A 23,009-nucleotide genomic window follows, 5' to 3' on the forward strand; every position below is an offset into this window, starting at 1 on the left:
AACACTTTCTATATGTGGCCTAACACATCTTTTTTAGAACTTGTCGAATATTCATTCACAAGGGCCAACATATATTTTTGAAAGACTAGTCATTGTTTATTTAATATCCTCAAATTTGAGTTAGCCCATCTTTTCAGAAGCCCAATTTAAGAAAACAAGTTTGAGCTTAATAACCCGAGCCAAATCTTCATCGAAAAAATAACCCGAGCCAAATGTTATAGTATACATGTGCATACCAACAACATACACATGAGCCATTCAAATTTTAGACATCAGTACGTTTGTCCAAATATAATGATCTTCGACACTAGGTGTGAGGTTTATCTTCAAAATCTATTAGTAACAACTAATATTATAGTTTTATCACTTATTTGTTATGAGACTTATAAATAAAATTACGACAAAAATTATAGCTAGCTTGTTTCATAAACACAAATACTATTCTACAAAATACATGCAGGAATGATCAAACGTACTGATGTCTAAAATTTGAATGGCTCATGTGTATGTTGTTGGTATGCACATACCTCCTAGACACAAGTATCGAAAGCATAAGACTCGTATCGCCAATACACAGGCGAGGTAAGCTCCCAGCCGAGAGTCCCGATACCCCTCGAGGCGATATCGGGAACCCCGAGCGTCCCACACCGAAAGAAACGGAACCAAACTCCCACAAATCTGCTACATTAAGGTCATCTCCAACAACCCAAAGAAGTAACTGTTTTACTATCACTTTCCATTATCATTATCTTATATGATACTGACTTAGGCATCAGAGCGTTGAAAGCCGGCACACCCGGTCTTCCCTCTGACCTTCGTCTGTTTTGCAGATAAGCGAGACCGATAGTGATAGTAGCAGACCGATACATCCTGTGTTTAGCTGGATCAAACCCCTTGCGAGACAGCTAAAACATATGTTATTGGTATGTGCATTCTAAGAGCCGAAAGGCATGAACTAAAATTGAAATATATTGAACTATTGTTGGAGAGAGTTCAGTCAAAATAGTAGTCAGAGGTTATTGCACGCATCTATCCTATCTACTACAACTTCTCGGGCACCAAAACTCAATTTTCATCTTTTTCTTCTACTTTGTTGTCCAATGCTCCTTTTTATAGTAAACTAAAATGAACTACTGCATGTCTGCATCTGCATGCTTGGAAGTTTCAATTAAGAAGCGGGACCTTAATAAGCTCCAAAAAAAACAAACTGGCTCAGTGAGCAAAGGCATGACCTCACTTTCAGTGTATCGTTTAGTGCTAGCTTCAAGTGAATCTTCCAAGACAATAATACAAAAATGAAAAAAATGAACTTAACTTAGAGAGTATTGAAAAATCAAACACTATAATCAATATATAAAGATGCCTTGAGTCTCCTAAATCCTTGACCTAATCTCATCCCTATCTTCCTTAATTTCATCAAAATGAAGAAACCCGCAGAGCTCGTGTTCATCCCCTTAGCAGGAGCCGGCCACCTCGTACCGACGGTCAAGATCGCCAAGCTCCTCATATCTCGAGACGACCACCTCTTCATCACCGTCCTCATCATGAAGGCTCCCTTCGGCTCCACAGCCACTGACACCTATATAGACTCCATCGCCTCCGCCTCAGAAAAACGCATCAAGCTCATCAACCTCCCACAGCCTGACGTCGACTTCATAAACATGCCCCGCAGCACCTTCAGCAAAACGTTCGTCGAAAGCCACAAACCCTACGTCAGAGATGCCGTTGCCAAACTTGCCGAGTCAACCGAGTCGACCCCGAGGCTCGCCGGGTTTGTCATCGACATGGTTTGCCCCACTATGATCGATGTGGCCAACGAGTTCGGGGTTCCAACGTACATCTTCTTCACCTCCAACGCTTGCTTTCTAGGGCTCATGTTCCACCTCCAGACGCTCGCCGACGAGCATGACGTGGACGTCACTGAGTTAAAGGACTCGGAGGCCTAGTTGTTTCATCCGGAGTTTCGTGAATCCGGTCCCCCCTAAAGCCCTGCCAAGAACACTTATGGAAAGAGAGCGGGCATCGTTGTTTGCAAACTTAGCGAGAAGGTTCAGAGAGGCCAAGGGTATTTTGGTAAATATATTCTGGGAGCTAGAATCTCATGCGCTTCGTACTCTTAGGCTGCGTTTGGTTCGCGGAAAGGAAAGGAAAGGAAATCAATTCCTTGCTCTTTCCATAGGCATGGGAAATTGCAATTCCCAACAATTTTCCTTTCCAGTGTTTGGAAAGAATAGGAATGTAGTCAGAATACACATTTTAGTTTTCACTGCAGGGGTAGTGCAAAAATCATACAAACAACAAATATAGTTGGTTATATTAGCAAATAATGATTTGAAGTAGGGACAATTTAGTCATATCAGTTTGCAAGTGGGTGGGGCCGTGGGGGGGGGGGGGGAATCAGTTTCCTGAGGTGGGTGAGGGGGAACAAGTTTCCTCCTCTTTTTCCTTTCCTTTGGGAATTATTTTCCCTTCCTTGGCCATCCCAAACGCAGGAAAATACAGGAAATGAAAGACTTTCCTTTCCCAATGCCCAGATTCTGTGAAACAAACACGGCCTTAGTTCTTATGGTGAGATCCCTCCGGTATATCCGATGGGACCCATACTGAAGTTGAAGAGTGAAGATGAAGTCCACGTGGACCCAGACCAGGCCGCCAAAAAAAGTCGGATATATTGAAATGGCTTGATGATCAACTTCCGTCTTCAGTAGTGTTCTTGTGCTTTGGGAGCAGGGGGAGTTTCGGTGAGGACCAGGTGAAAGAGATAGCATGCGCGCTGGAGCAGAGTGGGCACCGATTCTTGTGGTCTCTATGTCGACCTCCTCCAAAGGGCAAGATTTCTCACCCTAGTGACTATGCCGATCCTACAGTCGTCTTGCCTGATGGGTTTATCGGACCGACGACTGGGATCGGGAAGGTCATAGGATGGGCCCCACAAGTAGACGTGTTGGCCCATCCGGCCGTCGGGGGTTTTGTATCTCATTGTGGGTGGAATTCCATTCTCGAGAGTTTATGGTTTGGGGTGCCAATCGCCACGTGGCCTATGTACGCAGAACAACAAATGAATGCATTTGAAATGGTGAGAGAATGGGGATTGGCCGTGAAAATCAGTGTGGAGTATGGCAGTGTGTTTCATAGTACTGCCGAAGAGAGGCAACTGGTTTTGATTGCACAAGAGATAGAGAGAGGAATAAGGGAGGTGATGGAGCCTGATAGTATTGTAAGGAAGAGAGTGAAAGAGATGAGTGAAATGAGTAAGAGAGCGTTGATGGATGGTGGTTCTTCCTCCTCTTCATTGGGACGTTTTATTGATGAGATATTTCTTTGATTAACTATAGTAATGGCTGCAATCAATTAAGCATTGTATTTCTTTTGCACAATCCAAATGATCCAATTGTATGTCTTGATCATCAAAAATGTTGGTACACAAATGAAAACTATACTTTTTGGTACTTTTTTTTTTTTTTTTTTTTTGTAAATTGATTATATTTATAAGCATCAAAGTATTACATACACTAAAGCTCTTTAATTCATGATAAACAAGGCATGTTTATTTGGCCTCAAAAAAAGGTAAAAAAAAAAAAATAGCAAATAATACTCATTAGGCACAATAGAATTTTGACTTGTTCCAAAAAAAAACGAAAGAGCAAAGCTTTTTTTTTTTTTTTTTTTTGATAAAAATAAATGAATAATATTAGTTTTCTTGAGAAAAGTCGCCGGAGACAGTTTTGCGTTTTTCACTTAAATCTTTGTCTTCTTGGTAATGGTCATTTATACAATCCACTCGTCCTTGTGAGACACTTTTATTGTATACAAGAAGAAAATATTTTCTTGCATGAATCATCAAAGTAGATCAATACAGTGGACATTGAATGGAGAGGATCCTCTCCTGAGTAAGCTAAGCAAGCTAATCACCTGAGCTTCCTAATTAAGTTTTTGACTAGATAGTGACACGTGGATATAATGAATCCAACAGTCTAAAACAAGCTTTAACTTGTTTACTGCTGCTTTTCTTCTCTCTCTATTCATCTCTTCCTTCACGTCTCTCTATATCTATCTATCTCCCTCTCTCCCCTCTGTTCTTTACGAATCTGTCTACAGGCTGAGATTATGTTGGGGAACAATCACATATATGATGTTTAATCATGATAGAAATTTCAATAAGGATTGAAAGCAATGATATACCAATGCAGTAATATTTGATTCCTACCATACGAGTGCAATTTGTAGACAAATGAATGTTATGACAAATATTGCAAGTAAGAGTGCAATATTCTTGAAAAAATAAAAGCAATATAAGAAAAGGAAATCACTGACTTGATTTTTCGATTGAGGCATGCAAAATGTAATGGACTAAATACAGATTTCGCCCCTGCCCTTGTGCTCGCAGTTCGGTGGGCATCCATCTTCTAGAATACAACAATAGATGATCCAAAATTAAAGCACTATAATTTTGGACTCTGGCGAATCATAATTATATTTTGTACTCTTTTGACATGAAGAAGACTTGTAGAAGAAATAAGAAAGAAATCATTGATTTGATTCTCTTGATCTCTTTGATCTCTTTTTTCTATATTGATTTGTATATGATGTGTGTTGAAGGATATGACTATGGGTTTATAACTTTATATAGAAACTCAAGTGAACCAATATATGTGTTCACTTATCTTCTTGAAAGAAAGACTAATTCTTAAATACACCTATTGAAAATAAAGACATGCACCAGTTCAATTTGAAAAGTCATGATTAATTATATATTCATTCTTATTTAATTGGATATTTGATATAATTTCCAACAGACTAAGCAAGAGAAAAGTAGCTTGAAATATTAGGTATATGCAGACTAATATGCTGGGAATTGATGATTTTCAATATGCAAGATAAAGATAGCATCATTCATGGACTCTCTTTTTCTTCCCTATGTTCTTCTTTTACTTCACTTAGCACCAATGCATATAACAACTAATCAAGTGGGTTTCAATGAAATTTGATATGAGACTAATTTGATTTTCTGAAAATCAAAGAGAGAGACCAAATCAATGGGTATGGTTGATCCCCTGCAATGCCTAAAGAGAGAAAGTAGGTTGATGGTAAACCCAGGTATTAGTTGATGAAATTTTACAGGGAAGAAACCCATCAGTGGAACACCCAGCCCCAGAAATCGAACTCATCAATTGAATCCCAACCAATTTCGTCCCATCAATTCAATCACTACCAATCCCAGAGGGTAGGACTGCGAAACTAGGTTTTGGATAGGAGAGTGAGAGTCTTCCATAGAACTGCTATTCTCTGCGAAATTGGATTTTGGATGAGAAAGAGAGAGAGAGAGAGAGATAGAAGATTCTCTGTGAAACAGTGTCGAGGAGAGAGAGACAGTCTTCTATAAAACTGCTATTATTAGAGAGAGAGAGAGAGAGAGAGAGAGTGTGTGTGTGTGTGTAGGGGCTCGGCACCGCTCGGACGTCACTTATACTTGATATATGACATCATGTTTATAACTCCCCAACCAAGAAGCTCCTCTTACTTGGGGACTTCGGGGACTTGTACATACCTCCAATAGTATGGAGGATTTGCTACATCACCAAGCATAAGTAACACCCTCTTAGGGGGGGCCTACAAGCCATGGTGGGGCCTAACCGAGACATACACCAGTAGCCCGACATCCAACCTACCCCGTGATGGTCGGAGGAGGCCAAAACCTCGCCGGGAAGCAACCTTCCCGGCCTTGCCAACTTGCCTTCACAACATGCTTTGAAGACTACAAATGGGACTCTTTGTCCCACATTGAAGAAAATGTAAATGAAAGGGGTTCCCTTACCTATAAAAGGGACCCCTCCTCCCACTTAGAAAGATCATCCCATTACATCTCTTGTAATCCCTTTGGGTTGCAAGGCCCAAACACATATAGTTAAATACTTCAAGTTGACGAAGTCTCCCGCTAAGGTGGGAGACGAACCACTATACATCTTGTCTTCTCTCTCTCTCTCACTCTCTTTCTCTAAAGTTAACTAGAGCCTTCGGTTCTAACGTTATCATTGACGCCGTCTGTGGGAAGCCGATACAAAGGCTTCATCACCTATCATGCTTGAGTCTGTCACAGCCACTCAACACAAAAAGAATTTTTTGAGTGATCTCATTACCGTCAAACACTACAACTCCTAGCGGTAAACAAAAAAAAAAAAAATCTAGTGCCTTTTACTCTGGACACCCAGAAAGGCCACAGGAAACTTGCTTCGTTGGCGCCAAGACACACCGTCACATCCTTCTGCTTGTTGATCCACCAAGCCCCACAAACTTCTTCTGCTTCGTCAAAAAGACTTGACGCACCTCTAACGAGGCTAGTGCCAACCGTCCAGCATCAGTGCTTGCAACGCCAAGTGCATGCGTTGATGCCAGTGTCAACACCACTGCCAAGAGCCAAAGATCTGCTCTTCCCATGCCCGCTAACCAGCTCTGCCAAATCCCCTTATCGCAGCGCCCATTCCTTTGACGAGCCTCATCCTTTGGCAGTCCCCTCATCCTTTGACGGAAGCCCATACAAAAGTTAAGTCTTTGAGATCATCATAAGTTGTCTAAGGCCATCTCCAATCGTGAAGGTCTAAAATAGATCATGGTCTAAAATTTTAGACATTTGAAAGGTACTATTCATCTAAATAGTAAGGTTTATAATTTTTTCAACTCTAATAGTTCGAGGTCTAAATTATAGACTTTAATATATTTTATTATTTTTAATTTGTATACTTCAAAATTATAAGTGTTTTCAGTTATATTACTAATTCAAGTATACTTATAATTAACCACGTGGTGTGGTGTGTTGGTCGAATGGCCTAGTCTGGAACCCCCAGGTCTAGCGTTTGAGGAAACCCTTTGGGTTCGTGCGTCTGCGGTGCAGTGGATTAGTCTGGCTTTGCCAGGCTTTCGCCGCAATGTCGGTGCAGGTGTCCTGGCGCTGGGATACCACTGCATGGGTGTAAAAGTATACTTATAATTATTTTTTTGTTTTTTTTTTAATTATTGTAATGAATAAAAGTAGTAAAGTATTATTGTAACGGCTCATTTTGTATTATACTTCATAATTATATTTAGTTGATATATCATACCACTAATAAATAATAATAATAATTATAATAAACCATGTCAAATTTATTTCATAAAATGAAATTTATTCAAAAAAAAAAAAAAAAGGAACTGTTGGCGGGTTGGAAAAACTCATATTGAATTTTGGATCAATTATGCAATTATGCAACTTGAAACTTGAAGTGTGCCAGTTTTGGTGGTCTAAATGGTGGTTTATATTTAGACCAAGAAATGGACTTTAGACATCCATGGAGCATTTTTGTAATAGACCCAATCCATGATTGGAGATGGGTTTTGCTCAACCATGGTCTAAAACATGGACTTTGAACTTTCTATTGGAGATAGCCTAAGATGTCTTCAACGCTATCTGCGCCACACCCAGCCTTCTTGACTACGTCAATGCAGCCTCCTCGCGTCAAACGGGTATTCTGCTCTGGGCACCCATGGGCTAATGTCCGCGTTAACTAACAAAGCCTCCGCCACAACTTTCAGAGAGTTTATCCGTCACAGCCTCTTACTTCCATAGCGTTAAGAGCAGCAGCGTTGGTGTCACACTCCGCCAAGCGACAAAAGCCAAGCCAAGCCTCCGCCAACCCGCTGGCCAAAGCTCCGCTACCATTGGCCGAACCTCCGCTAGCTAAAGCTCTGCTACCGCTGGCCGAACTTCTGCTGGCCAAAGCTGCAGCTCCGCTAGCCAGGCCTCCACCAACCTGCTAGACAGAGGTCCAAATTGTGCGCACACCCACGGCTCTCTTCATTGAGTCTCCACTCTCCACTATTATGCCTGCGTACAAAGCTCTGCCGCCATTCCAATTTTGTACTCAACCTGCAAGCATAATTCGTGGTCGTCGACCCACTCAAAAACTAGGATACAATTCAGCTCTCAGTGGTGTAGCGCCTTCAAACATCGAGTGCCTTTGAGCCGTACAGAGATAAGCTCCCTTGTTCATGTCATTATTATCCAGTAGTTAAATAAACTTCACGTGCTACGGATTACATCAACCACACATGTCCACATATGTGTGCACATGACCTGCTAAGCATTCTTTGCCATATCTCATATTTCACTTATAATCCGCTATACTCCACGATCAAGTGCCATGCACTAACAACATGAGACACTGGTCTGCCTATGTATCTATTCAGCTACTTGTCATAGGCATCTTGATTTATATTCATTATTATGTCTGTCTCCCGAACAAAGTCACTACACCATTTACTTTCTCTTGTTTTTCATTTGAATTGAAGACCAACTCATATAGCCATTACATATGTATACATACATATCAAAAAAGACAAATTTCCATATGGCCGCTGCATGTATATTAAAGACTTGGCTCACTTATTTAAGAGAGTGCCATGTATCCATGCCTTTCTTTTATGCAATTATAATGGATTCCAGGAATGCATACCTCTTATTCTTCCAGCAGCTACACATATGTACCATGCATCTATGCCTTGACAAAGCTCATTTATCTCAAATAGCATGAAACACTTGAACACTTTGTCTGTACACATGCTACACATATATGTCGATGCTCTGTCCATATTCTTTCATGGTTGATTTGCTAGCCACATATAAGAGATCCATACATGACTCATTACCTACTGCCACAGCATGCTATACTTGTCCTTCTATGCACACATAACACACAACCACATAATTATGCTTCACTGCCAAAGCATCTAATGGTAATTGGTATGCTGTACATGCCCTTTGTCTCACTATTGACATTCAGAATCTCTCTCAGGCAAATTTCTGGCTTCATTTATGCACATAGGATTATCAAGATCTGCATGTCATAATTTTTCAATTGGTTTGGATCCTTATTACTCATCGACCCAGCCTACGTATTATCTGATCCTCAAATAGTGAATACGTATTCCACTTTTGCCATCATTGACAAAAGCTCTAAATTTCGTGCTCCCCGTTTACGCAATTGTAGTGAAATCCAAGCATGTCTCTTGTTCTTCTAGTAAGATCTCTTGTTCTTCTAGTAAGATCTCTTGTTCTTCTAGTAAGAACAAGACAGAATTCTTCAGACCTTCGGAGTTTTAAAGGGCTAATCAGGCTATTAATCCTACAATTTCAAATGCCCATAAGTCCCATGCTTAAATGGTTCATTTAAATTACCTGTCAGTATTTGACATCCGTAAGTACATATAATCAATGTCACTCTACTACGTGATTTTTACATTTGCTTCATTGATACACTAGTCAATACTAAGCACACTTACATATCTCTAGGCTTCTGTTGTTAACATTGAGAATGTTCAAATCAGGTCTATTGTATCTCACATATATGCTCCTATGACCATACCTCATTATCCAATAGATACGCACATTTGACATGTTAAAACTCCATCGAAAATTCTTCTCTAAATTTCATTGCCAATTTGAAATTCATGTTAGAAGCATACAATCAAACATGTCATCAACTACTACATCGCTTATACACCTTGCTTAATATCTTATCGAAGTACATAAGCTATTAGTGTTGATTTTACATACTCATGTACTAATCACCTATTTTGTTTCAAGGGGACATAATCACCAATCACCTCTCCAATTAACGAAATCATCATCATTCTACTAAGGTGCTTCGCCGGAGTAATGGAGCGTCATGCTTGGACAACTCCAACATGATTTGGGTACTTATGTAAATTCCAAACTCCAACTCACTCCAAATCGGCATAAGATAAGTAAAATGTTATATCTCAATACACACTCATACAATTAGAGCTATTGCCATGCCTTTACATGCTTTTACTACTTCTAAGCATGCCTACAATATATCTCACTTAATATGCATTTACATGCTTCTATGACTTTAAGCATGCGTACACTATGTATCAATGTTACTAGTACGTCTACCATGGTAGTTATGCCATGCTTTATGTCTCCATGACCTCTAAGCATATTTACAACAATATCAAAAATGTTATTAACAACTTTATTACTAGTACATGTTATACACATGCCATGCTTAAATCAATTTAATGTGACACTCATTTAAACAAACTATGCCATTGTTTCAGTTGTCTAGAGAGGAGTTCGATCCAGCTGAACACATGATGTATCGGTTTGCTACTACCACTATCGGTCTTGCTTATCTGCAAAACAGACGAAGGTCAGAGGGAAGACCGGGTGTGCCGGCCTTCAACGCTCCGATGCCTAAGTCAGTATTGTGTAAGATAATAATAATGGAAAGTGATAGTAAACAGTTACCTCTTTGGGTTGTTGGAGATGACCTTAATGTAGCAGATTTATGGGAGCTTGGTTCCATTTCTTCGGTGTGGGACGCTTGGGGTCCCCGATATCGCCCCGAGGGGTATCGGGACCCTCGGCTGGGAGCTTACCTCGCTTGTGTATTGGCGATACGAGTCTTGTGCTTCTGATACTTGTGCTTAGGAGGTATGTGCATACCAACAGCCACATCTAAAAGCTTGTGACACTTATGACTTAATTAAACATGCTTGGATAACGACTTGCTTGGGTTACGACTCGCTTGGGTATCGAACATGGCCATGACTTGCTTGGGTCACGCCCCGTATGCTTGCACAACGCCTACCCGCTCAGCTACACCAAACTTGCTCGAACATAACCTAACTCACTCAAACATATCCAACATGCTTTAGTTAAGCTCTAGGTTCACAATGCTTCATAGCTTTCATCGGAAGCTACTCCCAAAATTTTATATGGACACCCATCACACTTGCAATTATCTAATATGCATGTCACATGGCCATAAGATCCATATATTATTACTTGCTAGCTATACTTATTTGTCATTGTTCATACAATTACAAACTTTACATGTACTCTATATGTAAACATATGGTCTAGCCTCCGGGCACCATACTCTGTCAAACTTTCCCCACGGGAAAAAGATCTAAACAGGTCTAGACTCCAAGAGTCTATGGTCCACGACCAACCGCCAAGCGGTAAGGCTATGCCTTATAATGACGATGACCGCTACGCGTACAGTTTAGTTTGCACCAAGACTTGGAACCCACTGCTTCCTCTTCTCTTAGTTTGAGTTTCTCCCGCACCATTCAACAGCAAAACCTCTCAAATCTTTCTCCAGCCATCGATGTCAACCCTTGAAAGATTATGTTCGGGCTGTTTAATCTATTAAGGTGAGTATGTCTTTGACTTGCTACCATTGTATATAACATTAGATTTATGGTTATAATTTTGATAGTTTTATACATGTGGGAAAGCTCGATTCACGATATGGATTAATTGTATAATTCACCCCCACTCCAACCCATTTTGGCCTTCTGGGAATCTGTATTTATTGGCCACTAAAGGGTTACTCTTTATTTGTCATAGAATATAGTAGCTGACGCTGTTGAGTGTTGATTTTGTGTGTTGAAACAGGCCACCATAGCTGAGAGAGCAAATGCCTTCAGGCGACAGTGTTGCTGTCTGAAACTGCTGTTAGGCTGGTGTATTTGTATGTGAACAACATTTAAGTAGTGGCTACTGTCAATCTGTTGTTTAAATAAAACAAAATTGGTTCAGAAAAAAAGAATTGCAAAATAGTGTAGATGACAACCATTTCATTTAACTGAAGTAGGACTTGGCTACATTGGTAACAAAACCTCAATTTGGAGCCACTGCTTACCAAGAAAGGTAATCCTTCGAATTCTTGCTCTGCACACTTTTGAATCTGTGTATTGTTTGCGTTCTCTATCAGTAAAGTAATTCACTTCCTGCTTCTTCAATTTCTGCATTTGACATAAACTATGCTCCTCTTTTTCAGCTGAAATCTGTTTTATCTATGAAATTTGATGAATTTTTTGGTTGATCTATTATTCTGGAATCTAATCTCACTTTCCTCGAATGTTCTTCGTCTTCTCAGTTTCTGGGTTTACTTCCTATACAATAATATCTCAGTTTAAGGCAAGATCTGAAAAGACCCAAGATTTTACGAGAAAAAGATGAGTGAGTGTGAAAATGGAGTACAGGAAGCTCAAAGATTAGGTATTTTCTTTTTCTTCATAGCATCATCGAATTTCTTCAATAAACCTAAAATTATGGAGCTTTTGATTCCAATCTGATCAAACTGTAGGATGAAAATGGAAATTCAGTTGCCGACGACATAAAAAATTTACGGGGAACGCCGCTTTCTATTGGTAACTTTGATTTATTCTCTTATTTTGTTACTTAGAAATCTCAATCTAATGAGTTGAATGTTCATGCGTAATTTTGGTGTTCATCTGAACAATGTAGCGCCAACTATGGGAGAGCGACCAATAGACTGAAAATGGAAGCACAAGTATGATTGAAGTAGAGGAGCTTCAGCCATATTCACATGAGGGAACAATGATGACCCACATTGATACCATATTCAAGTATGCTTCCTCTCTCATATCTGCACACTAAAGTTTACATCTTTGATGATAGGCATGCTCATTATGAAAGCACCCACAAGTAAATGATTTGTCTGACAAAAAAAAAATGATATGGTTATCTCAATTGTCTGTTATTTGATAATTTTTGTTAGGATTAAGATCCTGTTAATTGTCTTCCTGCAAACCAAGTATTGTTCTCACATTTTGTCACAATCTTGACCATTCTATAAACTAACCGAAATACTCACAATGTCAAATGTGATGGATTCTTCACTAATGTGCTTCAATATTGCTGTGTTGCATTATATGAAATCTTCTCTAATGTGCTTATTTCTTTGATTTTAATGTATGTATTTCACCCAAAACCAGCACAAACCAGCAAGCTTAAACAATATTTAGTCAGCAACTTATTTTGCTTCTGCAAATGGGATCTGACAAATGGAACCCATTGTCCTTACCAAATTCGCGGCAATATCAAAATACCAGCAAGCTTAAACAATATTGATTTTAGTCAGCAACTTATCTAAACTCAAAAAAGTTTAAGTTGACAAGGATCTATACAATGTTGCTGTGTTGCATTAAGCCGAAATACAGTGTCAAATGTGATGCATTCTTCTTTCATTTCTCGAAATACTCACAATGTCAAATGTGATCGATTCTTCTCTCTCCTTTTTTTTTTTTTTTGAAACGGGATCAATTCTTCTCTAATGTGCTTCAATATTGCTGTGTTGCACGGTGGTCTTATTGACATCATTTTTTTTTTCACAGATTGGGGTTAAACATGAAGTCTGTTTATCTTTTAATGTAACATTAAATCTTTATTTATTGGGTTTAACCTAGCTGTCAAACTAACATTTGGCTTTTTTCCTACTGCTGAAGTAATTTTTTGTACTGAAAATTTGTGTATTAAGTTTTTTGTATCTTCCTTTTTTCCTGAATTTCAATACCTATCTTTTGCAGAGCATGAGTTGTAATATATAGGACCTCTGAATTTGTACAGATGTAATGGTTCCTTGCTCATTAGATTGAAATTATGTGCGACATTATTTATGTGTTTTCTAGGACGTACTCAGAGAACCCTGGAACGCTGGAATTGCTCCAGGGTTTTTCAATCCCAAACCTAAATTCAATAAATTTGAGCATACATTTGAATTGTGAAATGTGAAGCATGTAAAGAGTTCACTGTAATAAATGGTTTAACATAATTTGTATCATTTAACATTAATGCTAATATGTTTATATGTTTTCTGTAGGTATGCTATTGATTTATTTTGATTGAGGTGAGAGGGAATCTAGAAGACAATTATCTCAGTTCTTGATAGTGCTCATGGCCTCTGTAAGTGTGGCTCCTTCATCTGGATTAGGAGACGGCAGTGGAAATACGGTTGCCCAGTGAGATGAATAACATGAAAATTAGGGATGACAAGGTAAACAATACCCACTTATTATTGGCTCAATCTTTGATCCTGCTGTGGACTTTTCAAAAGGAGTGATCTTCTTTTTCTTATCAGTTATGACTGATGGAGTTGGTCTCTGGTCTTGGTGGCTGAAATTTTTTTTGTTACAGTGTACTGAATGTAGCCATTGAGGTAATTGTTGTGTTGGCCTGCTGTTCAAATTCTTTGTTACAACTTCAGCAATTAAGCTATTTTTTCATTCTAGGAGTTGACCTGGCTTATATGCTCATTGGTATTGAAAAGAGACACCTACCTGAAGCATAGCCGGAAGCAAAATTGAGCTGTGAAAATCTTAATCAAAGATTATGTAGTGAAACCTTGAATGGCAGGAGACACGATGATTTAGGTAAGACACGTTCTCATGAAACTTGCAGTTTATAATGCAGAAGCAGGGGAGGATTCTGATATTATACTTAAATACCAGCTTTTGTAATATGTAAAGTTATGACATTCACCAATAAACGTTTCTTAGTTTATGGTTCTGATTGTTTACATACAAAAAATTGAGGAAGAAAAAAAATGTGCAAACCCGCAGCATCGCGCGGGGCGTATATCTAGTGTAGAACTAAAATTCAGTGAATGAGAATGATTTAATTTGCTGATAATTTTGTTAAATGTGTATGAGACAGACTAATCATCTGCATCATAGGTCATATTCAATTCATCAACGTACTTTGACGGGAGACCAAAATAAACATCAAATATGGTGCTTTAAGTGCATAGGTCAGATTCAATTCATCTGCATCAAAGGTCATATTCAATTCATCAACCTACTTTGACGGGAGACCAAAATAAACCTTAAATATGGTGATTTAAGTGCTTAGCTTCCATCCCTCATTCGTAAGTGGAAAAACAACTGCTCATGCGTTATGATTCAACACTGATTATCAGTAGATATATGTTAATCTAAGTTCTTCTCTATAAAATTATTATTTTTCTAAATTTCTCCCACCTAATTAATAAACTATAAATAAAAGTGTAGTTACAAATAAAATAAAACTAATTAGTGAGAGTTTCAAACTCTTATAAACAAATATTTTCCATGTACGATTAAACACTCGTCATTCTCACACGTTACCATATATATATGTAGCAATTTTCAAATTATACACATGGATAATTTATATTAGATAATGAGCATTCTCAAAAAACAAAAAATTTATTAGATAATGTGGAGGACGTGTAAGAGAGGTATTTACGCATGATAAATCTACTTTTACTTCATGATAAAGTAATGTGAGCATCATAATTAAAATTAATAGATAAGGACTAATTACAGGAAAAATTATAATATAGTCCTGGACCATGGTCACATGGTGGTCCGGGTTGATGTAATTGACCCATATGGCTCGGACGACCACGTGGCACCACCACATAGCAATGCCACGTGGTAATTCGAAACTATAGAATAATTACTTTAATTACAGATACCAAAATCCTTATATATAAATAGATTTACAAGGTCTCAATTTCATAATAAGGTAAATTTTTGTTTTTGTTTTTTTTTTTTTATGAATCTGGCCCGGACTAGAAGAATTTATTTTATTAAAAAAAAAAAAATAAAGTAGGATGTAATTTCCTCTCTACCAACTAAGGTCAGGATTGGTTTATTTTCATGTAACTGCTCACATAGCTTTTCATGAAGTTTCGCATCAACTGCAAGGTTCTATGCTAATCGGTCCAAAGTCGTGTTTTATTTTGCCTTGGTTTCCAAGTCTTTATAGTCCACGTACAAGATTTTTCAATTCAATTTTGTATAAAGTTGAAAGGTTCAGACACTGAGAAATTGGCCAACACAGGCATGACGTGTCAATCTTGGAAGACAAATAAAAGAAGTTACTTGCACATGCATATAGATAGACATGTCCGTTAGCTGAGCTTTTCATTGCAATACCTTCCCTACAATTTATACCTTCTTCAGATAACTATTTGCATCTCAATCTCCTAAATGATGAAGCAATCGGCAGAGCTAGTGTTTATCCCATCCCCAGGCATTGGCCACCTCGTGGCGACGGTGGAGGTCGCAAAGCTCCTCCTGTCTCGAGATGATCAACTCTTCATCACCGTCCTCATCATAAAGTTCCCGTTCAGCTCAGACGGCACTGATGCCTACGTTGAGTCCTTCGCGGACTCTTCCATATCAAATCGGATCAAGTTCATCAACCTCCCACAGCAGAATATGGAGACACAAGGTAATAGCGCCATCAACCTCTTGAACTTCATTGACAATCATCAAACAACCGTTAAAGATGTTGTCACCAAACTCATCGAGTCCGAGACCGAGACTCGACTCACTGGGTTTGTCATCGACATGTTTTGTACCGCTATGATCGACGTAGCCAACGAATTAGGGGTTCCTACCTACATGTTTTTCACGTCCAGCGCCTCCATGCTAGGGGTCATGTTACACCTTCAAGCACTTCGTGATGATCACAACAAGGACTGCATTGAGTTCAAGGACTCGACTGCTGATTTGGTGGTCCCGAGTTACTCCAACCCCTTGCCAGCTGCTAGAGTCTTACCTAGTGTCTTTTTGGAAAAGGAGACCAGCGACAGGTTCTTCAACTTGGCCAAAAGGTGTAGAGATGTCAAGGGTATTTTGATAAATACATTCACAGAGCTGGAGTCGCATGCCCTTCTTTCTCTCAGTTCTGATGGTCAGATCCCTCCGGTGTATCCGGTGGGACCCATACTCAAGGTGAAGAGCGATGACAACAATGACCAAGTTGATTCGAAGCAGTCGAAGCAGAAGTCTGATATCTTGAAATGGCTCGATGATCAGCCTCCGTCGTCTGTAGTATTTCTGTGCTTCGGGAGCATGGGAAGCTTCAGTGAAGACCAGGTGAAAGAGATTGCCCGCGCATTGGAGCATGGAGGGTTTCGGTTCTTGTGGTCCCTACGTCAGCCTCCACCAAAGGGAACGATTGGAATGCCCAGCGACTATGCCGATCACACAGGGGTGTTACCTGAAGGGTTTCTTGATCGAACGGCTGGGGTCGGAAAAGTTATAGGGTGGGCGCCGCAAGTTGCCATCTTAGCCCACCCAGCAGTCGGAGGTTTCGTCTCCCACTGTGGGTGGAATTCCACTCTGGAGAGCTTGTGGTTTGGAGTGCCGGTTGCCACGTGGCCTTTGTATGCCGAGCAACAACTAAATGCATTTCAGCTAGTTACGGAACTAGGGATAGCCGTGGAAATTGATATGAGTTATAGGAAGGATGGTCCAGTTGTTGTGACAGCAGAGAAAATTGAGAGTGGAATAAAGGAACTGATGGAGCTTGATAGTGATATAAGGAAGAGGGTGAAACAAATGAGTGATAGTAGCAAGAAAGCTTTGATGGATGGGGGGTGCTCATATACTGCGTTGGGACACTTCGTTGATCAAATTTAAAGTTTATGACCACACGGTCCCGTTCACCTGGTCACTAGCTGACCAGGGATTATATGGTCAGTGACCATCCGATTGAAATCGGACGGTTGACAGTTCTCTAACTTTTTAAAAGATAAAAGCTGTCAACCGTCCGATTGAAATCGGACGGTCACTGACCATATAATCCTTGGTCAGCTAGTGACCAGGGGAACATCTCTGTATGACCACATTTGGGGAAAAGCTTTGATATTGTCTATGATTATATACTCCATTTAGTGTGTCATATCCCTTCATGACTTTGAGAGTGTTTCATTCTTATGATATTTCATATTATAGGAGCATGGTGAAATGAATATATAGTTCTTTTCCGTTTGGAGAAAGTGCATGTTGTACTGTTTTTGATTATTGAGTCTATTTTTATCAAGTGAGACGCTCTAGGAATGGAATTCTTATGATATTTTCTTACATAGAAGCTTGGTGAAATAAATATATAGTTATTTTCCTCTTGGAGACATTTATTGATTATTCAGCCTTTAATTTTGTCAAGTGAATGCGTCTAGCTAAAAACTGAAACTAATAAGATTCTATTTTTAGACGCATCTCACGAAACTAAAATAGTTAGATTCATTTTGATGCCGGGACCATGTTTAGCATTTATCCTCTTACATACCAGTACAGCCGTAAAGGTATTTATCAATATACTTTGACATTTTTATCAATATAAACTTAAAAATAGGAGGAGACTAATCAAAACTAGCCGTGATATAACAATGAATGAAATTGATTATTTGCTGAAGGATCCGGATCCTCTGCTTGGCTGAACTTGACTTTAATTATGAACCATAGATTGCATATCAAAGGCCTTTAAAATGACACCTCAGTAAAATAACATTAATACCTCATTAACACCTGTTAACGCCGTTAAACTGAGCCCAGATATCGTCAGTTCCTCTTCTTCCTTCTTCCTTCTTCCTTCTTCCTTCTTCCTTCATCTACAAATCTAAACTACAGTTGGTTCATCTTTTCTTTTTCTTCTTATAATGGTTTACTAATTTGTGGTGATGTCCTTCTGATGAAACCTTTACATCTTCTGCAAAAAATAAAAATAATATCCTGAAATTGGTTGGTTATAGCCCAGATACGTACGTTCTGGGTTTGTTTTCCTCATGAACAATTTCTTTGCCTATAAGTTTGTAATCAATGACAAAAATAAGAAAGAGAGAAATCAGCCCAAAGCATCATTGAGAAACCTAACTTTTGCATTATTAAGATTCTGTACAAATTGAAGGGGAAAAAAAAAAAATTAAAACACAGAACTCTTTGAATCCCAGAAAATACCCAAACTAACAATTAAACTCTCATTCTCATATGAATCCGTATCCACAACCCCAATCCTTGCCTTTTTTCCCTAAAAATCCCATATCCCATCTATATACTTTTCGTTCTCAACTGGAAAGATCTCTCCATATCAGCCATTTTTAACACTCCGAGAATTGTCGGATTGGTACAGAGGTATTGATCTTCATCTATTGCATCTTTACAGAAAAAGGACATGAGATACGGACTTCCAGATCAACCAAATAACAAATTAAGGTTATTCAACACTGAAGGATTGTTAACTGATCCTTCTTCAAACTAGAAATAGAGAAAAAGAGCTTTAAAGTTCAATTATCCATAATTGTAGATTATGGTTCTTTGATTGTTGATTATGAATGAGACAAGAGACAAGGGGAGGGTTACATGGATCATATATTCATGGATGCTTTTTCTGGAGAATGAGTTTTTATTTTTTAATTTTCGCGGAAGAAGAGAGAGGTTGCTGAAGAAAGAGGCCCTGATACTGCTCCGTCAATTCCCTTTCTCAAACTTGACGCCGTTTCTCTTCGAAACTAATATTGTATGAGAATTTTAATTTTTTGCTGAGCTGTCAAGTTTTGGGTCATTGCAATTTATTTGGGGCCCAGATCTAAAATCAAAGGATAACCAAGGAGTGGATCAGGATCCTTTGCTGAAATAAACATATCTTCAACCAAGATTAGTCAAATCAAGTACAATTAAATGGCATTGTCTGCAATCTTTCAACTTGGATTTTAAAACAATGACATGCGAAACTTCATCTTACGCATGACAGATGAGTTGATTTTTTGGGGTCAATGACAAAATCCACTCAGAAAAATCATTATTTAGCAAATGAGCAAAGCAATGACATCACTCATATATTGTTTCCCAAGAAAGAAAATCATGTATTTAAGGACCTAGTGCAGAAACATGTTACTTAGCTCAGAAGAATCTCCCATCTCCCAAAAATGGAGAAACCTGCAGAGCTCGTGTTCATCCCATCCCCTGGTATAGGCCACTTGGTTTCAACACTTGAGATTGCAAAGTTCCTCCTATCTCGAGACGACCAACTCTTGATCACTGTCCTCATCATGCAGTCTCCCGCTGTTTCCAAAGGCACTGATGCTTATGTCGAGTCATTTGCAGACTCTTCTTCTCCCATATCACAGCGTATCAAGTTCATCAACCTCCCACAAGTCAATATGGACCATACGGAAGGCAGTGTCCGCAATAGCTCAATCGGTTTCGTTGAAAGTCAGCAACCCCATGTTAAAGATGCCATCACAAAACTCAGCGAGTCCAAGACTCGACTTGCGGGGTTTGTCGTCGACATGTTCTGTACGGATATGATTGACGTGGCCGAACAATTAGGGGTTCCTAGCTACGTGTTCTTCACCTCTAGCGCCGGCGCGCTCGGGCTAATGTTCCACCTCCAAGCACTGCGCGATCAAGACGGCAAGGACTGCACTGAGTTCAAAGACTCCGACGCTGAGTTGCTCATCCCGAGTTTTGTCAATCCCTTGCCAGCTGCTAAAGTCCTACCTGGCAGGTTATTCGTGAAGGAGGGAGCGGAATCATTTCTCAACATTATGAAAAGGTTTAGAGACACCAAGGGTATTTTGGTGAACACGTTCGCAGACCTAGAATCGCATGTCCTTCATGCTCTTTCATCTGATGTCGAGATCCCTCCCGTATATCCGGTAGGACCCTTACTTAACTTGAACACCAATGAAAGTCGTGTGGATTCGAACGAGGCCAAGCAGAAGTCTGATATCTTGAAATGGCTTGATGATCAGCCTCCATTGTCTGTAGTGTTCTTGTGCTTTGGAAGCATGGGAAGCTTTGGCGAGGACCAGGTGAAAGAGATCGCCCACGCCCTAGTGCACGCGGGCCATCGGTTCTTGTGGTCCTTACGCCGGCCCCCACCCACAGGAAACATTGCTTTTCCAAGTGACTACGATGACCACACCGAAGTCTTGCCCAAAGGGTTCCTCGATCGAACAGTTGGGATTGGAAAGGTCATAGGCTGGGCCCCACAAGTTGCCGTCTTGGCTCACCCATCTGTGGGAGGCTTTGTATCCCATTGTGGGTGGAATTCCACGCTTGAGAGTCTTTGGCACGGTGTGCCCGTCGCCACGTGGCCATTGTACGCGGAGCAACAGCTGAACGCGTTTCAGCTAGTGAAGGAATTGGAATTGGCGGTGGAAATTGATATGAGCTATAGGAGCGAGAGTCCAATTGTTGTGAGCGCAAAGGAGATAGAGAGAGGAATAAGAGAGGTGATGAAACTTGACAGTGATATAAGAAAGAGAGTGAAAGAAATGAGTGAGAAGGGCAAGAAAGCTTTGATGGATGGTGGGTCGTCGTACTCTTCCTTGGGACATTTTATTGATCAGATCTAAAATTCATGATCATATGTAGATCGGGTCCTCGCATCATATTTTCTTCCGTTTACTCGCAACAACTAAATGCATTTCAGCTAGTTACGGAACTAGGGATAGCCGTGGAAATTGATATGAGTTATAGGAAGGATGGTCCGGTTGTTGTGACTGCAGAGAAAATTGAGAGTGGAATAAAGGAACTGATGGAGCTTGATAGTGATATAAGGAAGAGGGTGAAACAAATGAGTGATAATGGCAAGAAAGCTTTGCTGGATGGGGGATCCTCATATGTTGCGTTGGGACACTTCGTTGATCAAATTTAAAGTTTATGACCACATTTCGGGAAAAGCTTTGATATTGACTATGATGGATAAATTCCATTTAGTGTGTCATATCATATGGCCTTCATGACTTTGAGTGTTTCATTCTTATGATATTTCCTTTTATAGGAGCACGGTGAAATGAATATATAGTTCTTTTCCGTTTGGAGAAAGTGCATGTTATACTGTTTTTGATTATTGTGTATATTTTTATCAAGTGAAACGCTCAAGGAATGGAATTCTTATGATATTTTCTTGAGGTAATTACCACTAACTACAATTTGTCATATTTCCTTCCCATGCGCAGGGGCCAGAGACACGGTCTCCTTGCGGTCATTTACGGCTAGCTACAGTAACTGTTCATTTGCAATAAAGACATAAAGGATAGTTAAATTTCATGGAATTATGAATATTGCCACTCACTATATCACGATCAATGTTCTAAAACTCGGCCTGGGCGGGTGCCTAGGCGTCACTTAGGCGTTGGGCGGTGGGTGTCCGCCGCGACTAACACCAAATCGGTGAGGTAGTCGGCCTGGGTTTTGGGCGGGTAACTAGTCGGCCTGGTCGCCTGGGCGGGCTGGACGGAGTGGGCGCCGTTCCTTAAAAGACTGTAGGTCAGCTTGGCTGGGTTCCAAACCCCTTTCAAAAAAAAAAAAAAAAAAAAAAAAACTGCAGATCTAGAACACCCAAAATCGAGAATGAGCCAAAAATCCAAACTTTAATACAAATTTTTATTTCAATTAAGTTTCAGGCCAAAATTTCAATTGCAAAGAAACTTAAAGTTTGAATTTTTAAGGATCTAACTTACCTGTAGCAGAGTCTTAGAATAAGTCTTCAGCCTCCTCTTTAGTTCGTGATCTGAAGGCCACTCAAATCGGAATTGTGCGGATTCCGATATGGTATTAGAGTAGGCGAAGTTCCACATCTCCAACCAGAGAATCAGGAGCTCGAATTCGAAGCGGAGGCTATGGGGGAAGGAGATGGAGAGCTGGTTGAAAGCACTTTCGAGTGGCGACGGGACGCCGGCATTGGTGAGTGGAAGGACCGAGTCTGTGGTGTTGATGGAGGATGATGAGCCTGAAGGATAGGAACTGGGAAGTGCACTGGAGCGTGAATTCACTGAATTGTGCGATGATGAATGATGACATGGTTTGGAATTGTGATGTGTGGGGTAGCGATTAAATATCATTTATTCACTGTATTGTTTTGTCTTTTACGTGTTGGAACTTGATCATTACAGGCCTACATACTACTCCTTGATTATTACATTTCTAAAATTATAAAATATTGGTTTACAGTATTGATTTTTGAGTATCTTAATTATTTTTATATTCTCATTTATATAATTATATGTTATAAAAATAAAAATAAAATTAAAAAATTAAAACCGCCTAGGCGCCCGCTTGGGCGCTAGTCCCCTACCCACCGCCTAGCAATTTTTGGAACCTTGATCACGATACATCAGCTCTCTCTCTCTCTCTCTCTCTCTCTCTCTCTCTCTCTCTCTCTCTCTCTCTCTCTCTCTCTCTCTCTCTCTCTCTCTCTCTCTCTCTCTCTCTCTCTCTCTCCCCAAAATCAATACCTCCATTTCTCCCCAAAGTCAAAACCTCCATTTCAGCAGCGAAGCAATAAAGGGAGGTTCCAGCAGCAAAGCAACGAATCGAGGCTCCAGCGGCGAAGTAACGAATTGATCGAGGATCCGGCGGCG

At 39.8% G+C, this 23,009-nt stretch overlaps 2 protein-coding genes, 1 long non-coding RNA gene and 1 pseudogene across 9 annotated transcripts; all 4 read left to right on the forward strand.

Annotated features, from left to right (window-relative positions):
* Positions 1–1,421: 1,421 nt before the first annotated feature.
* Positions 1,422–3,325, forward strand: LOC133743194 (putative UDP-glucose flavonoid 3-O-glucosyltransferase 3; annotated as a pseudogene).
* Positions 3,326–7,242: 3,917 nt separating this feature from the next.
* LOC133725770 (uncharacterized) lies at positions 7,243–14,374 on the forward strand. Of its 7 annotated transcripts, none has more exons than XR_009854554.1 (9): positions 7,243–9,034; positions 9,077–11,214; positions 11,459–11,713; positions 11,943–12,064; positions 12,153–12,216; positions 12,314–12,435; positions 13,689–13,862; positions 14,003–14,024; positions 14,098–14,374. It is a non-coding gene; the product is annotated as an uncharacterized LOC133725770 (long non-coding RNA). The 7 variants fall into 7 exon arrangements; XR_009854550.1 differs by having other exon boundaries at positions 7,244–9,034; positions 13,947–14,024; XR_009854549.1 differs by having other exon boundaries at positions 7,246–9,034; positions 9,077–9,734; positions 10,114–11,214; positions 13,947–14,374.
* A 1,294-nt stretch (positions 14,375–15,668) lies between these two features.
* LOC133743202 (putative UDP-glucose flavonoid 3-O-glucosyltransferase 3) lies at positions 15,669–17,751 on the forward strand. Its single transcript, XM_062171060.1, has one exon. It carries the CDS (start codon positions 15,841–15,843, stop codon positions 17,278–17,280), a length of 1,440 nt encoding a protein of 479 aa, XP_062027044.1. The 5' UTR covers positions 15,669–15,840; the 3' UTR covers positions 17,281–17,751.
* Positions 17,752–19,514: 1,763 nt separating this feature from the next.
* On the forward strand, positions 19,515–21,548 carry LOC133725771 (putative UDP-glucose flavonoid 3-O-glucosyltransferase 3). The gene has a single exon (XM_062153146.1). It carries the CDS (start codon positions 19,566–19,568, stop codon positions 20,997–20,999), a length of 1,434 nt encoding a protein of 477 aa, XP_062009130.1. The 5' UTR covers positions 19,515–19,565; the 3' UTR covers positions 21,000–21,548.
* Positions 21,549–23,009: the final 1,461 nt, after the last annotated feature.

The sequence above is a fragment of the Rosa rugosa genome, chromosome 1, assembly GCF_958449725.1.
Source record: "Rosa rugosa chromosome 1, drRosRugo1.1, whole genome shotgun sequence".
Taxonomy (NCBI): domain Eukaryota; kingdom Viridiplantae; phylum Streptophyta; class Magnoliopsida; order Rosales; family Rosaceae; genus Rosa; species Rosa rugosa.

What these genes read in the sequence shown, in the direction of transcription:
- LOC133743202 (XM_062171060.1), top strand. Translation starts at nt 15,841, where the DNA reads ATGATGAAGCAATCGGCAGAGCTAGTGTTTATCCCATCCCCAGGCATT.
- LOC133725771 (XM_062153146.1), top strand. Translation starts at nt 19,566, where the DNA reads ATGGAGAAACCTGCAGAGCTCGTGTTCATCCCATCCCCTGGTATAGGC.